This window comes from Aspergillus karnatakaensis, assembly GCF_047715665.1.
Source record: "Aspergillus karnatakaensis strain CBS 102800 unplaced genomic scaffold BJY04scaffold_27, whole genome shotgun sequence".
Lineage (NCBI taxonomy): Eukaryota > Fungi > Ascomycota > Eurotiomycetes > Eurotiales > Aspergillaceae > Aspergillus > Aspergillus karnatakaensis.
In genome coordinates this window covers 78,002-93,817 of record NW_027395739.1, presented here as the reverse complement: position 1 = coordinate 93,817, position 15,816 = coordinate 78,002, and the positions used below count along the sequence as shown (strand labels likewise).

Here is a 15,816-nt window from a genome sequence, read left to right as displayed (position 1 = left end):
GGTCGAAAATCCAGGCCTGACACTGGGGAAATGTCTAGGCCGATATATACCTCGGCAGCAATCGCTCCTCCAGGTTTCTTACTCCGCAATCCGCATTATTCACCAACAAAACCATCACCGGTTGTTTTCTATCAAACGCCAGCTCATCAGAGGCCAATAACCACATAGCTCTATTGACCTTACTATGGCATCAAGCCAAAGGCCAGTGGGCCTGCTTTTCGATGTTGGAGGGGTTTGTGTGAGCTTCCACTACTTAACGAAAGAATATGGGAAACACTGGTCTAAAATTAGTACAGGTCGTGTCGCCTTTTCAGGCAATCTTAGATTACGAGATTGCGCAGAATATACCTCCAGGATGGGTGAACTTCAGCATCTCGCGCACATCGCCACACGGTAGCTGGCACAAATTGGAGCGCGGAGACATCAAGATGGACGCGGACTTCTTTACGGAGTTCAACAAAGACCTACGAGACCCCGGGTTATGGAAGGCGTTCAACGAGAACCTACGGAAAAACAGCCCAAGTATAAGCACAGTATCCGACCCACCGTTGCCCAAAATTGATGCAGAATGGTTGTTCTGGGAGATGATGAGGGTATCCAGGACACCCGACCGGTACATGTGGCCGGCGTTGAAGAAACTGAAGGAGTCAGGCAACTTCGTCATAGGGGCGCTGTCCAATACAGTTATCTTCCCCGACGGACATGAGTATAACGATGATACGCTTGGACGCAAGACCTTGTTCGACTTTTTCATCTCCTCGGCACATAGCGGCTTGAGAAAGCCGGACCCAAAGATATACCAAGTTGCGTTGGAGGAGATGAATGCGGCTGCAAAGAAAAAAGGACTGAAGCAGCCTGTGCGAGCATCGGATGTAGTTTTTCTTGATGACATCGGCCAGAATTTAAAGCCCGCAAAGGCAATAGGAATGAGAACAATCAAGGTGAATCTTGGCCATATAGAAGATGCAGTTAAAGAGCTGGAACAGGTCACGGGGCTTCAGTTGTTGGAAGGTCAAGCCAGACTTTAAGAGGGGCATCGTGGGATTCGGGAGATTTGACAGCAGTGAATAGATGCTGCCATTAAATCCAATTTGAAAGCCCTTTTTCAGAGAATAAATCGGTGTTTTCGAAATCTACTCTGAACTTCTGAAGTCAGGTCCCGACCCAAAGTCGAGGGCCGTCGTCGTCGCCGACCCTCGTAGTTCTGATGCTTACGGCCCACCTAACCGAACCCACACAATTTAATCCCACCACCAAAAATCTGAACTTCTCTTCCTCTTGAGTCTTCAGCCCAGCGTCGACAATTCCGCCCAACAGTCAAAATGGTGAGTCTTTACTGCCATTCTTGAGGAATGGACACTTCTGTCGCATGTTATTTGGCCTATCTTTTGAAACCATGAATTTTTCTCGTGGTTTGCGGTGCGGGTCTTTGCAAGATGCTTCGGATGAGGGTTATCTCTGAAGCGCAAATTGCTGACTCGAATGTTCATCGTAGGCCCCCTACCAGAAGACCGTCAAGTCTAGCGCGTACTACAGGTAAGAATATATTTGTTCAGTCTCGCCACCAGGAAGTTATCGCTGACACGCTGAACAGCCGCTACCAGACCAAGTACCGCCGTCGCAGAGAGGGAAAGACCGACTACTATGCTCGTAAGCGCCTGATCACCCAGGCCAAGAACAAGTACAATGCTCCCAAGTACCGCCTGGTCGTCCGCTTCACCAACCGCGACATCATCACCCAGATCGTCTACTCCGAGCTCACCGGCGACAAGGTCTTCACCAGCGCCTACTCCCACGAGCTCAAGGCCTACGGTATCCAGAACGGTCTGACCAACTGGGCTGCCGCCTACGCCACTGGTCTCCTCCTTGCCCGCCGTACCCTTAAGAAGCTCGGCCTCGACGAGGATTTCACCGGTGTTGAGGAGCCCGATGGTGAGTTCGCTCTCACCGAGGCTGCCGAGACCGATGACGGTACCCGCCGCCCCTTCAAGGCCTTCCTCGACGTTGGTCTTGCCCGTACCTCCACTGGTGCCCGTGTCTTCGGTGCCATGAAGGGTGCTTCCGACGGCGGTATCTTTGTCCCCCACTCCGAGAGCCGCTTCCCCGGTTACGACCTCGAGGCCGAGGAGCTTGATGCCGAGACCCTCCGCAGCTACATCTTCGGTGGCCACGTCGCTGAGTACATGGAGGGTCTTGCCGACGACGACGAGGAGCGTTTCCGCTCCCAGTTCCACAAGTACACTGAGAACGAGGTTGACGCCGGCGAGATTGAGGACCTCTACACCGAGGCCCACAAGGCCATCCGTGAGGACCCCTTCAAGAAGGTTGAGGGCGATGCCCCCAAGAAGACCAAGGAGGAGTGGAAGGCCGAGAGCAAGAAGTTCCAGAAGACCAAGCTTACCCACGAGGAGCGCAAGGCCCGCATTGAGGCTAAGATCCGTGAGCTCGCTGCTTAGATGGTTTTCAATTTGACTGAAAGGCGAATTGACCGTGCTTGATGCATAACTGAGTGCGATAGTCAAAAGCAAAAAAAGTTCACTTTGCCAGCTATACCCCGAAGTCGCCGTTCGGCGTTTCAGATCTCTTGTAGATTTATGACCTTGACGACCATATTTTGTGTTTCATAACTAGGGCTAATTTTCGGAGCAATATTGGGTGCGGGGAATGAAGCGGCTTTTACTCTTCAAGCTCCAATAAATTGGCCGAGTTGTAGATTATTTCGTAGATTCCATGTCCCCCTTCGGTACCTACACTCTGGACTTCATTTGCCACCCCCGCTAAGCTACTCCAATCCTTCTGCTCCGTAAAGTACAGGACACTAAAAGATAGACTAACTAGGCTAAGAGTTTGTATAATTTCTTATTGATGCTGCTTGAGTTTCGTGTATATTTTTCAGGTAAAGTGAAAGAATGTGCTTCAACCGCTTGAGATGAGACAACTACCTACATGCCGGCCCTTCCACTGTAATTTACGCTGCCGCCTCTCTGATGCCGCGAAAGCCGCCGGGAGATGCTACCATATAAGGTATTCTCTCTTGTGGTCCAGGATGGATTATGGATTATGGATTATGGATCCATCACTAATCCCGAAAGAAATGCTTGCGGGTCTTAGGTGCTACTCTTGTTAAGGGTGCGGTGTGCCAGAGTGACGGAGGCAAGTCAGGTGAGGTCGAGGATGGATTGTTCTCCCACCCACCAGCTGATCAGTTTCCTGCCCTGCCATTGTGGGTGGCGTCTCCTCCTTGCTCGGAGTCCTTCAGGGGCTCAGAGTCATACCAGTGGCCCAGTGCTATGTCACTTGATTGAGTCGACTTTATTATTGTTCAAACTTCAGGGTCCGGACCACTAACTAACTAGTACTGGGAGATGGCAGAAATTCGGAGTACAAGGCACCTCAAGTAATCATGGTAAAGTCGTCTGCGGTATGGGACAAAACATTACGGTCAATCTACTCTGTCTAAAATAAGCCTTGCAGAATGGCACTCGCATGCATGTCTGACAACCAACGAAATATTGCTTCCAGCAGTTTGTGTAACCTGCATGGAGATCAGGAGTAATCTACTTATCCTGCTTCTCGCTTCTCGGCGGCTGTAGGTTGGGTTTTCGATCAGAATAGATGGAATTTCACACCTTTCTCACCCTCTCGTCTCTCTAGAATGCTGGAGATGGGCAAAGGCACCCGAAAACCGGAGCCGAACGTGGGTCTGGTAATTACCATACGATACCATCGGTCGGCCGCTTCGAATAAGGGTAAAAAAGGTGGAGAGGCGTTCTCTCTTAAACCTTAGGTTGAACCACCAGCCAGAGCGACATATTTCGCATTTCTCAGCTCTTTCTTCGTGCTTCTTTTCTAACCCCAACCGGACGGCGTTGGCCATCTGATAGCGAATCGTTTTATCGTGTGTTCTACTCCAACTGGATCTCTGAGTTGCCTTCTCACCTCACCTACATTCGACATCTTGTCCTCCCACTTTCTCCTTCCGCCGATGCTTGTCCGAGCCCCCTCTTCGGCCTAACGTCATACTATGATTGCCGCATAGCTCCGCTGCGCTGCCAGAATGGAATTCCACAATCGTCACTGCTGCTAAACTACTTAACGGCTTATCCTCGTCATTGATCAGTGAAGACACCCTGGGACGATTCGCACATTTTGCTTCGCAATCTCTCCAACAATTTGATAGACCGGTGATTATGCGCCTGGCTTGTTAGGTCTAGTGGCTCGACAGTCTGCTACATCGTGCTTGCTTCCCGGTCACCGCGTGTACTACGTACCACAAAAGGTTCATCAAAATGGAGGGCGTTGAGACAGTTGATGTGAGCTGGCTCCATCATTCTCATAAAGGTACAGACCGGTTGCTTTCCAAGGTTGTTCTTAGTTTTTAAACCCTATTTAACCAACCACTAGACAACAACCTTTCACGCTGCAGATCCGTGTCGTCCTTATCCTGTGACAAGCCCGCGCAAAATGCAGAAACAACAATCGCACAACACACTGGTGCTGACACGTCACCAAAAAGAAGCTCCCCAACCCTACATGATACTTCCGGACAACCAGCAGCCCCCAGGTCGGACCCTCAGAATGCCGGCGCTCGACCTGATAAAGAGATTAAAAATGGTGATACAGCTGCAGTGAACGGCACACCTCCCGCATCGGAACCTTTTCCCAAAAGCGCACCAAAACCCGTTATCGGAAGGCGAGGTTCATGGATTTCTAGCATCAGCTCTAAGTTTTCATCCGGCTCAACTCCTCCATCCCAATCCACCATGAAAGCTCAGGCTGCTCCGAAAGCAAGCCCGCCGGCCTCGAAACTCGATATGCATAACCCATTCGGAGCGGCGTATTCGCCCAAAGATAAGGAAGAGGAAAAGAAGGATGAAAATTCACCTTTTACTTCTAGCTCTCCGCGCGGCCCTTCATTCTTGACAAATGCCCTCCGGAAGCTGTCTTCCTCCAATTCTGGAGGCACAAAACCGGCCCCTTGCAATGGTTCTGTTTGCGAACGTCGTACGTTGAACATTGATAGAAACAGGGATCGATGTAAGGTTCCAGATTTGAATCCAGCAAAATTGCGGCGCGTTGCTTTTTGTGTCGACGTTGAGATCGCTGGAATAGCCCCACGGGACTATGACGATGATGAAAGCCCTCCATTAATCACACCTCGCCACCATGTCGCCGAACCCAACGCTCCTAAGCTCAAACGGTCCAATTCGAAATCTAAAACGAAGGATGAGCCGGATCCGCAAAAGCGCTCGCAGAACACGCAAAGTCCGCAGGGTGCGCCAGCAGAGAAAAATGTACCCCTCCCCGGGAATGGCGTTCCGAAAAGCAGTCCACCCATGACACCTTCAAGCGACGCAAAATTGAACGGTGACGCTAAAGAGCCTACCAGGAAGCAAGAAAAGAAGAAACGCTCAGAAGAGGAGAGACGGGAGCGAAGAGAGAGAAAGCGGCGTCTCGCAGAAGCGAATGGTTCCATACCCATGCAGCTGACAGCCGATGATAACGAGTGTGATTCCAAGAATGCTATATCTGGGGGCTCGCGACCTGGAGCGCAAAGTCACCCAACCACAGACCCAATCCGAATTTATCGACGATGTTGCCAGCTGCGTGAGACGCCAGTGCTCAAACGAATAGTCGATGAGATTTCATCGCCTTCTTCTACTCTTGCGGAATCGCCGGGAACCGTGGCCGTTCTTGACCTCACCAATTTTCCCATGACAACTGAGGACATTACTACGTTTTGCGACTGGCTGGCTGTCGTACCAGTACGAAAATTGATTCTGGAAAGATGCGCCTTGACCGACGATGCTGTTCGCGCTATCCTCTCAGGTCTGCTTTGCACAAAAACAGTGGAGCAGATGAGGCGCAGGCGCGGAAAGACCAAAAAGGCCGCCGACATTCCAACAGTCGAGAAGATAGAGAGATCCAGTGTTATCGAGAAGCTGTCATTGAAAGGTAACCCGAAGATTGGAGCAGAGGGATGGCGCCATATCAGTCTATTTATCCACCTCTCTAAGTCCTTGAAGGCCATTGATCTTACGGGCATTCCGCTGCCGAAGGCGACCATAACCCTCTCTGATTCCACCAATCTACCAACGAAATTCACTGCGGATGTGGCTACTGTATTCTCTAGCTCTCTTTCCAAGCGTTTCGGTGGTGACCATCTTGAAGAGCTGCTGCTTAATGATTGCGAACCCACAACGGAGGACGTGAAGAAGGTCTGCGAGGCTGCGACATCAGTTGGCCTAAGGAGGTTAGGCTTGGCAAACAACAAATTGACTCGAGGAGGCTTGGAACATGTTGTCCGTTATCTCGCGTCCGGCAGATGCGAAGGCCTAGATCTAGGCGGAAACCCAATAGGGGAAGATCTGGATCTGATCACTGATGCTATCGATAGCGACCTTCCAGTTTATCTGCTGAGTCTGGCGGATTGCTCCCTGACGCCATCTACCATCTACCCTCTCCTTCAAACCTTGACACAATTGTGCGATCTTCGATTCATTGACGTCTCCCACAATCCAGCGTTGTTCTCAACACAACCGGATGCATTGTCGACTTTTAGACGTTTCCTACCGAAGATGCCTTTTTTGAAGCGGATTCATCTCGCCGATGTGAACCTTTCTTCCGACCATACTATTGCTCTGGCTGAAATCCTTCCCGAATGTCCAAGCCTTAGCCACCTGAATATACTCGAGAACCCCGCCATTGTCGCCCTTGCATCGGCCACGGATCCTGAAACTCAGGAAGAGGCGTGTGCTGTCTATGCCTCTTTGTTGGCTGCTGTGCGTGTTTCACGGACAATCATAGCCGTGGATATCGAGGACCCGAGCGCCCAAAACAACGAAGTTGTTAAAGCTTTGGCCTCTCAGATTGTTGCACACTGCCTTCATAATCTCGAAGGCGGTGCTCTCGAAGCAGAGCTAATGGATCCCTCATTGCCGCGTACAGCTGTTCCTATACCCGATATCCTTCAGCACATCGTGGGTCATGGTGCTCTCGACGAGGGCGCTGAAGAGGACGATGACCCGGCACCTGATGAGGACTACGTTATTGGAGGTACTGGTGTCGTCAAAGCCTTGGGGGTATGCCTTGGTAACCTCGATCGCAATATGCCAGGAGATGTGTCTGGACCGCCAAGTGGCACGACAACACCCCGACACCGAAAATCCAAATCACTGGCGGCCAAACGGCCTCGCGACATGTCTAGAAATCTCCTGGACTCAGCTCGTAATATCCGGACCAGAATCGAGACTGCGCTTGTTCGCGAGGATCGTGCAGGAAATGACGACAATTACAGTAAGTGTCCCTTCGGGTTGATTTTTGAATAGTGCTAACGACCTTTTTCATTATCAGGGCGTCTTCAGTTCCTTGACTTCACGCTGCAGAAGATGATCCAGCGATTCGAGGATGAATATCCTGAAACCCGCATTATACCACCGCCTGTGAAACCAAATCAGGAAACCAGCTCACAGAACTCAGGAGACGATTGTTATCTTGCCTCGAGCTTTGGCAATGTCCAGTCAGCCGGTATTACCGGCGATCATGAACATGCGATTGATGATGATGACGCCGACCATTATGATCTCCGACTCTCTCGCGCCAGTTCTGTTACCTCACTCCACTCTCGTGCAATGACGTCCGAAGAAGGACATGTTCACCGCCTTGGACAGAATATTCGTCGTGACTTCCTAAACCCTCTTGACCAGAACGATGAAGGAGATTCACAAGAAATAGTGGACGAGTCCCACATTGCAGCACTGCGCGAGAGGCTGGATCGTTTGCATGTAGAACAAACTCGTTCTCGGTTTGACAGTGTGGGAGCAGACAAAGCCTTCCACGAGCTGGGCTCAACTGTTGAAGAATTATGGGCTATTCAAAGGCAAGACTCGGAAGCTTTTGAAAAGTTCAAACAGAGCCAGATTGCTGCTCAAATCAATAGTGGCAGAAGAACGCCATCTGTGTCCGAGAACAGCAGACCTAGAGCAAGCAACGCCGATCGGGAACGGCCACCTGCTGCTTCATAAACCGTGGCCACCTGACGCCTACTATCATTGCGCCTTTTTATACATTATAAGCTTGTATTGTTGATTATTCTCGTTATACCCATCCTCGAAGTCTGTCCTTCGCCTGCTACCATGATGATTAGCGTGTATCTGTGTCACATTATCTGGTTTCAGTCGCTTCTGTGCTCCTATCTTTGCACCACTTTGTCATATGAGTCCCTATATATCCGCATAAGAAAGGATGGTTCGCTATTGTTTTCAAGGGTGGAGTTTGCGCAATCTATACTTAACCACTTGGTGCCTACCACGGGCACGTTTGATGATCCACATCACCAATCTCCCAGCCACAGTAAGCAATGCTAATCCTGGAAGGAATAGTTATTTGGAAGATAAGATTGTAGAAGAGTGTAGGAGGTAGGTGGATATAAAAATGACATCACACCGGATTCAGGTGGGCGAAGTCGCCCTTAGTCATGCACTGCATGGATCCTCGGCATTCCCCAGCTTCCATCGTGCTCCGTCCGGGGTTGTTCACATGCGACCTACTAACTAACTTAGTCCTTCCCTCTCTCCCTCCTTTGACTCTGTTCCTCTCCCTTCTCAATCCACACCCAACTCAACAGTTTTGCTCTTCAAGGACGGACGGACAGACGGACATGTCGGTGTATGTTGTTGACTCTGGATAAATCCACTCTTGTGATTTTGTCCCCTCGTGAGAGAGAGAGAGAGAGCGGCCCACTCCGTCGCTATGGCTGCTCAGTCGAAACTCCTCCCCACCGAACGCTCCATACGACAAATCTTCTCCAGCCTGGCCTCCTTATACCTCCGCCATCGCACAAACATTTCTCGCACAATCTACCTAGCCCTATTTGCTGCCCTCGTCAAGCGCATCCATAATGCCGTCTCCGAGCAGAAGGCCGCCTCGCAGCACCAGGTCGATCTGCGGAGAAAGCCCGGAACAAGCAGTCTCGGCGACGGCGCAGACAAACCGCGGAAGAGGGTCGGGGTTAATCGCGAGTTCTTCAGGAATCTGGCCCGCCTACTTAAGATTGTGATTCCGAGCTGGCGGAGTAAGGAACTACGGCTGTTACTGAGCCATAGCGTCTTCCTGGTCTTGCGGACCTTGCTTAGTCTCTATGTGGCTGAGCTGGATGGGAGGCTTGTCAGTAATTTGGTTCGAGGGAAAGGAAAGGACTTCTTGTTAGGGCTTGTCTGGTGGATGATTGTCGCAGTGCCTGCAACTTTCACAAACTCTATGGTGAGCTGTTGCAATTGCGAAGAGCAAATGTCTGAGGTGACAAGGACTAACATGTTTGACTATACAACAGCTTTCATACCATCAGTGCAAGCTTGCACTAAGTTATCGCAAACGCCTTACAGATCACATCCACGAGAAATACCTAACAAATATGACATTTTATGCAATCTCGGCCTTGGATGACCGAATCAAGAACCCTGATCAACTCATCACCGTGGATGTTTCACGATTCTCTGATAGCCTGGCGGAACTATACTCCAATCTTGCCAAACCAATTCTCGACATGGTAATCTACAACTACTCTCTCTCGAAGAGTGTCGGCGGCGAAGGTCTCTTCATCATGAGTCTTCTGGTCCAATTATCCGCCAACGTCATGCGCGCATTGACGCCGCCATTTGGCAAATATGTTGCCGATGAAGCTCGACTAGAAGGAGAGTTCCGATTCCTTCATTCGAGGCTGATCGACTATAGTGAAGAGATTGCTCTGTACCATGGCCATGACGCAGAAAAGGACACCTTGGACAAGGGTTATTTCACTCTGATAAAGCATGTGAACCGCATCCTACGCAGGCGTCTATACCACGGCTTCATGGAGGACTTTGTAATAAAATACTTCTGGGGCGCTCTGGGCTTGATCCTTTGCAGTGTCCCTGTCTTCTTTAAGATTCCCGGTCAAGTCACCCAGACTATGGGTGATCGCACAGAAAGTGAGTCTTCTGATTGCTTCTCAGGGGTTCAAGATCAGAGCTGACTTGGAAACAGGCTTTGTTACCAACAGGAGAATGTTGTTATCCTCATCGGACGCTTTCGGGCGTCTAATGTTCTCTTACAAAGAGATTTCAGAACTAGCAGGCTTCACATCTCGAGTTTCGTCGCTCATGGACGTCATGGATGACCTATTAGCCGGACATTTCGAAAAGAAACTCGTATCCTCCGCCTCAACAGAAGAGAACGCCGCCGTCCTCTCCGGCCGCGGCATCGTTGAAGAAAGCGACTCGATTGAATTTTCTGACGTCCCCATCGTCTCCCCTAACGGCGACGTCCTTGTCCGAAAACTTTCCTTCACCGTCCACCCAGGTGATCACCTCCTGATCGTCGGCCCTAACGGCTGCGGTAAGTCCTCCCTCTTTAGAATCCTAGGCGGTCTCTGGCCCGTTTATGGCGGCCGAGTACGCAAGCCCCGTTTCGACGAGATCTTCTATATCCCCCAACGCCCCTACCTCTCCCGCGGCACCCTCCGTCAACAAGTCATTTACCCGGACGGCCTGCGCGAAATGCGTGCCAAGGGCATAACCGACGATGACCTGTATGAGATCCTCTCGATCGTCGAAATCGCCTCCGTCGTTGATCGCCCCGGCCGATGGGACGCCGAGGAAGAATGGCGCGACGTCCTTTCCATCGGCCTACAGCAGCGGATCGCAATGGCGCGACTTTTCTACCACCGTCCGAAGTTCGCGATTCTGGACGAGTGTACCTCTTCCGTCACGTTGGAGATTGAACGTGTTATGTATGAGACAGCCGAGAAACTTGGCACGACGCTCATGACTGTTTCGCATCGACGGAGTCTGTGGAAGTACCATAAGATGATTCTGCAGTTTGATGGGCAGGGCGGGTATATTTTTACTGGATTGGACTGGGAGAGGCGGATGAAGCTGGAGGAGTAAGTTTATTCCTTTTCTTGGGTTTTCTACTTGCTTCCCGCCAGAGTTGAACAGGACTCACCAACTTTGTTCTACTAGTGAGAAAGAAGAAATTGATCTCCATCTTCGCGCTATTCCGGAATTGCAGAAGCGCATGGCTGAGTTGATGTCTGCATAGAGGATTACGGTTTGCATATACCCTCTGTTGTTTAGTGCTCTAGTGTGAGTATCTCTATATACCCTGTGTTCTAAGCTAGATTGTGCTGTTCTGCATTGCAAGTAAATTTGACCGCCTATTGCTACATATTAATGCAGTGCAATGGAGCGGTAATTAGAGAGCATGAGTAGTGTTATTACTTCTCGGAGTGGCCTTGCCTCTCACATGCAAATAGATATGAGAATCTATAACACGTCTCGTCACCGATTACTGCTGGTTATGCTTGACTAGTGTAGCTAGACTGCAGCCAAGGGAGTGCCTGGGAGCCGCTTAAAACAAAAACTTCGGAGGCTAACACATTACATGAAATTACATTCAAGCACAACAACCTAGAGCCATGTAACGAGAAAACACAAGGGAAGAAAAACAGCAGATATCGCAGCACCTCCTAATCAGAGATAGGCAGTGGCTCCACGTTCCAGATACTGTCTGCATACTCATTGATCACCCTGTCTGTGGAGAAGAAGCCCATCCTTGCCACACTGGTGATGCTCCTCGACACCCACTCATTTTGATCCTTGAAAGACTCATCAACTAGTTCCTGAGTCGTGACGTACGAATTGAAGTCGTCTGAGACAAGATAATAATCACCGTGCTCAGCGATGGACGCTAACAGTGCAGAGAAATGTGAGGGGTCGCCGAATGTGCCAGCGCGGATGGCATCGAAGACTCGTGCGAGGTGGGGGTCGAGCTTGAAGCCGCCGTAGAAGTGCTTATGTCTGATTTCTTCGACATCCTCGGCGAGATTACCGAAAAGGAAAATGTTCTGTTCGCCTATTTCACGGGTGATCTCAATCTATGGAGAGTGGCTGTTAGTTAGGGCTAGTGAAAAGAGTACAACGAATATGCTTGGAAAACAGAGACATACATTGGCTCCATCGCAGGTTCCAATGATGAGACCACCATTCAAGACGAATTTCATGTTGCTTGTTCCGCTTGCTTCGGTTCCAGCTGTCGAAATATGCTCGCTGATATCCGAGGCTGGACAGATGATTTCGGCTTTGCTGACGTTGTAGTCTTCAACAAATATCACTTTGAGAAGATCGCCAACTTCTGGGTCGTTGTTAACCACCGACGACACCTCGTTGATCAAGTGAATGATTGTTTTGGCCATCCAGTAGCCAGGCGCTGCTTTGCCGCCGAAGATAGAGACTCGTGGCTGGACATTCTTTTTCTCTTCCGCTGACAAGGATTTAATTTTCAAATATCGGTGGATAACGCCGAAGATGTTAAGTTGCTGACGCTTGTACTCGTGGATGCGCTTCACTTGTACGTCGAAAAGGGACTTCGGGTTCACACTGTACCCTGTAGTATCCTTGATATGCTTAGCAAGGCGAAGCTTGTTGGACGTTTTGATCTCTGCCCATTCCTCCTGGAATGCCTTGTCATCAGCGTATGCCTCAAGCTGATCTAGAAGAGTCAAGTCCGTTAAAAAGTCATATCCTCCGAGTTTGGAGGCGATCAAATCAGAAAGCCTTGGATTGGCCTGGTGGAGCCAGCGGCGTGGGGTGACTCCATTGGTAACATTCGTGAATTTATCAGGGCCGTATATGGAAACGAAGTCCCTGAAGATCGTGGTCTGGATTAGATCGGAATGAAGTTCGGCGACGCCATTGACCTTGTGGGAGCCGATGACCGCTATATGGGCCATTCTGACCATCTTAGGATGTGACTCCTCGATGATAGAGACCCTGGAAAGAATGTCTCGGTCGTTGGGGAACTTCTTTTCCACGATTTGTAAGAAATACAAATTGATATCGAATATAATCTGCATGTGGCGTGGAAGTAGGTTTTGCAATAGAGGAACAGACCACTTCTCTAAAGCTTCTGGTAGGACAGTATGGTTGGTGTAGCCAAATGTGTTGGTGACAATGTTCCACGCCTCATCCCATTCGAGCCCCTCTTGGTCGATGAGTATGCGCTGTAACTCAACAATGGCCAACGTTGGGTGGGTGTCGTTCAGCTGAATGGCAACCTGGTCTGCAAATGCACTCCACGCCCGTTGTGTCTTCTTGAACCTCCTCACAATATCAAACAGAGAAGCAGCACACCAGAAGTACTGTTGTTTCAACCGCAACTCTTTGCCTCTGTCCAAATTATCATTGGGGTAGAGGACAGCTGATATCGTTTCGGCACGCTGCTGATCCGCCACTGCACTTTCATAATCTCCAGCATTAAACTTCTGGAAGTCGAATTCGCCGCTAGCTGCTTTGCTTGACCATAGACGGAGATTGTTGGTTGTCCGAGTACCATACCCTGGGATCGGCACATCGTATGCGACAGCCTGGACTGTCTCGCCATCCTGCCAGGAGTTTACTGTCTTGCCATTCTCATCCTCGTACGTCTTAACCCAGCCGTAGAACTGTATATCGACAGTTATTTCGTGGCGAGGAAACTCCCACGGGTTGAAGTCCAACCAATAATCAGGGATTTCAACCTGGTAGCCATCCACGATCTCTTGTTTGAAGATGCCATATCTGTAGCGCAGCCCATAGCCCCATGCGGGATAGTTGAGCGTTGCGAGACTGTCTAGCAGACAAGCTGCCAGGCGCCCAAGGCCACCGTTACCGAGGGCGGCATCGTGTTCCTGGTTGATAACATCCTCAACGCGGAAACCTAAGTCATTGAGGCCCTCTAGTGCCAGAGTTAGCCTGAATGCCCTCATAGTTCGAGCTGGCATGTTGTACCTCTAGCAACATCTTTCATTCCCACATTAAGCATAGCATTATCGAGAGCCCGTCCCATCAGGAACTCGAGAGAAAGGTCTGTTCAGACATCAGTATTGGGGTACAGTGTTGAGTACTATAGCGCACAGTAGACTCGTTTCTGGTCATTGAGGGTCTGCCTCTGCTGGGTTTTGTTCCATTCAATGATCAATCGGTCTCGGAAAGCTAGGGCGGTTCCGGAATATGCAGCCCTAGATCATAATCAATTAGGAAGCGTCATCCGGGAATACCTGGAGAAGACACACAGTTCATCACAATTGTAAAGCGAGCGAGCCAATGTGGTTTCGACGTGGCGTACTAGTTCGTGCTGTTTTCAGTGAGCAAAGCCCTAACGCTCTAGGGCAGAAGTAAGAGGATATGACGAACTTCGAAGTCTTCTTTGTTTGTGAAGCCAGAGGCAGACTAGATACGACTAGCGTTAATGCATGTGGAGAACATCTTCGAAGGCTTCTTTGATCTGTTGCTCGCACTTACATGCTTCTTCCATCTAGTTGTTGTTAGCTAGGTCAGCTGCTTGATGTAAAGCAGATGAACCACCTGCAATTGCATCTCCGAGAAGGAATGAATCAACTCACGCTTCCCTCAAAGTCTCAGGTATACTAGCTTCGACTCCCTTAATCTCAGCTCTCCCAAAGCCGGTGTAGTTGCGCTTGTGTTTTGGGCGACTAAAGCCAGGACCAATTGGGCCCTGGAGGCTCGAGACTGGGGCGCCGACTGACGGCCTCCTCTCATGACGAGTCTCTGACATTGTGTCGATGAACGAAGGCTGTGAAATGAACTGGGTGATTGGTTGGGTTGCTCGGTGGTGTCTGGAAGTCAACAAAGGAAAGGCAATGAATGCAATGCGGGAAATTGAGAGGCGGGAAGCAGAGAGGTAAATGAAGGAAAGCAATGGAGGATGGATTGAGGATGGTTAGAAGAGGGGGTGGTCTGAGCTGGAAGAGATGGAAGAGGAGAAGGAGCTATGGCCTTGTCTTTTTGTATCCCGTGACAGGGATGCTGGGATCAAAGCATGGCAGCGATAGAAACACCGCATGAGGGGTATTTTCAGCACGGGGACGTGGGTTGCAGATTGATACTATTAGTAGTCTTGACTCTCCGGTCTAGACTTAGGTCTCTAGTTGCTCAATGCGCCCGCTCTCAGTTTGTGCGGCTTGTTCGGATGCTACCAACATTGTAGAACTCTTGTATACTCTGGTAGGAGGTAGTTAGTACGTACTACCTACCGTACTGTGTCTCTACAAGACAACCAACCCTTCGACGATGATGACGCCACCATTCTTGCCGCGATGATGCTACATAATTAATCTGCCTGCCAGTAATTATATTAATTGGATTATATGGTTAGATCTCAAACCCCTCTCCCAATCTGACACATCCCTATAGTAAGATCCATTAAGTATCTAATGCACATGCGGGCTCCGTGACACCGGATATGCTGCCCTTGTCAACGCCGCCGTCGTCAGCCACATACTAACGTTACCCAAGTCAGCCCATAAATCCGGATTTTGACATAATCACAAATTCCATTCATATTCCTCATTGCAAATGGAGGCTCCATGGATTTAGTGATGAAATATGTATAATCAGAGACTATAAATTGAGAAGTATATTCAGAGAAATTCCTGCCCCACGGGCGACATGATACAAGGACACTGACCAAAGGCAGTGGAACATATAGCAAAGTATAGTAAACAAGGAGGAAAGGAAATCTCTGGGCACATGAGACTGGATATCAGAAGCCCTCCCGCATAACATATGCAAAGTATAGTGCCGGGGTCTGCAACTTTTGGTTCGAAAGAAGATGCTCATGTATCCCAAGACAGCTGGGGCTTCGGCAACGGAGAAGAAGAAAGGGACAGGAAATCGTGTCAGTAAGTAGATAATCCAGACAAATTGCTTCCAAGCGCACGTCCGCCCGATCTGCGCAAGAGTAGATGAGAGATTAGAAGAGAAGAAAGCGATAGAAATA

General features: G+C 49.8%; 4 protein-coding genes across 4 annotated transcripts; 3 read left to right on the top strand and 1 right to left on the bottom strand.

Annotated features, from left to right (window-relative positions):
- Positions 1-266: 266 nt before the first annotated feature.
- Positions 267-2,456, top strand: BJY04DRAFT_218711 (uncharacterized protein; the record flags this gene model as incomplete). The annotated part of the gene is made up of 3 exons (XM_073716377.1): positions 267-941; positions 1,496-1,536; positions 1,595-2,456. 3 exons carry the CDS (start codon positions 267-269, stop codon positions 2,454-2,456), a joined length of 1,578 nt encoding a protein of 525 aa, XP_073570686.1.
- Positions 2,457-4,083: 1,627 nt separating this feature from the next.
- On the top strand, positions 4,084-8,134 carry BJY04DRAFT_67607 (putative cell wall biogenesis protein Mhp1). Its single transcript, XM_073720836.1, has 3 exons — positions 4,084-4,341; positions 4,405-7,296; positions 7,354-8,134. Exons 1-3 carry the CDS (start codon positions 4,290-4,292, stop codon positions 8,022-8,024), a joined length of 3,615 nt encoding a protein of 1,204 aa, XP_073570685.1. The 5' UTR covers positions 4,084-4,289; the 3' UTR covers positions 8,025-8,134.
- A 440-nt stretch (positions 8,135-8,574) lies between these two features.
- Positions 8,575-11,479, top strand: BJY04DRAFT_67609 (ATP-binding cassette long-chain fatty acid transporter PXA2). Its single transcript, XM_073720837.1, has 4 exons — positions 8,575-9,261; positions 9,332-9,968; positions 10,024-10,921; positions 11,001-11,479. Exons 1-4 carry the CDS (start codon positions 8,752-8,754, stop codon positions 11,077-11,079), a joined length of 2,124 nt encoding a protein of 707 aa, XP_073570684.1. The 5' UTR covers positions 8,575-8,751; the 3' UTR covers positions 11,080-11,479.
- glpV (glycogen phosphorylase) lies at positions 11,302-14,724 on the bottom strand. Its single transcript, XM_073720835.1, has 8 exons — positions 14,420-14,724; positions 14,319-14,331; positions 14,211-14,246; positions 14,090-14,151; positions 13,932-14,035; positions 13,806-13,883; positions 11,987-13,752; positions 11,302-11,914 (listed from the first exon to the last, which is right to left on the bottom strand). The coding sequence occupies exons 1-8, from the start codon at positions 14,590-14,592 to the stop codon at positions 11,507-11,509; spliced, it is 2,640 nt and encodes an 879-aa protein (XP_073570683.1). The 5' UTR covers positions 14,593-14,724; the 3' UTR covers positions 11,302-11,506.
- Between the last annotated feature and the right edge of the window lie 1,092 nt (positions 14,725-15,816).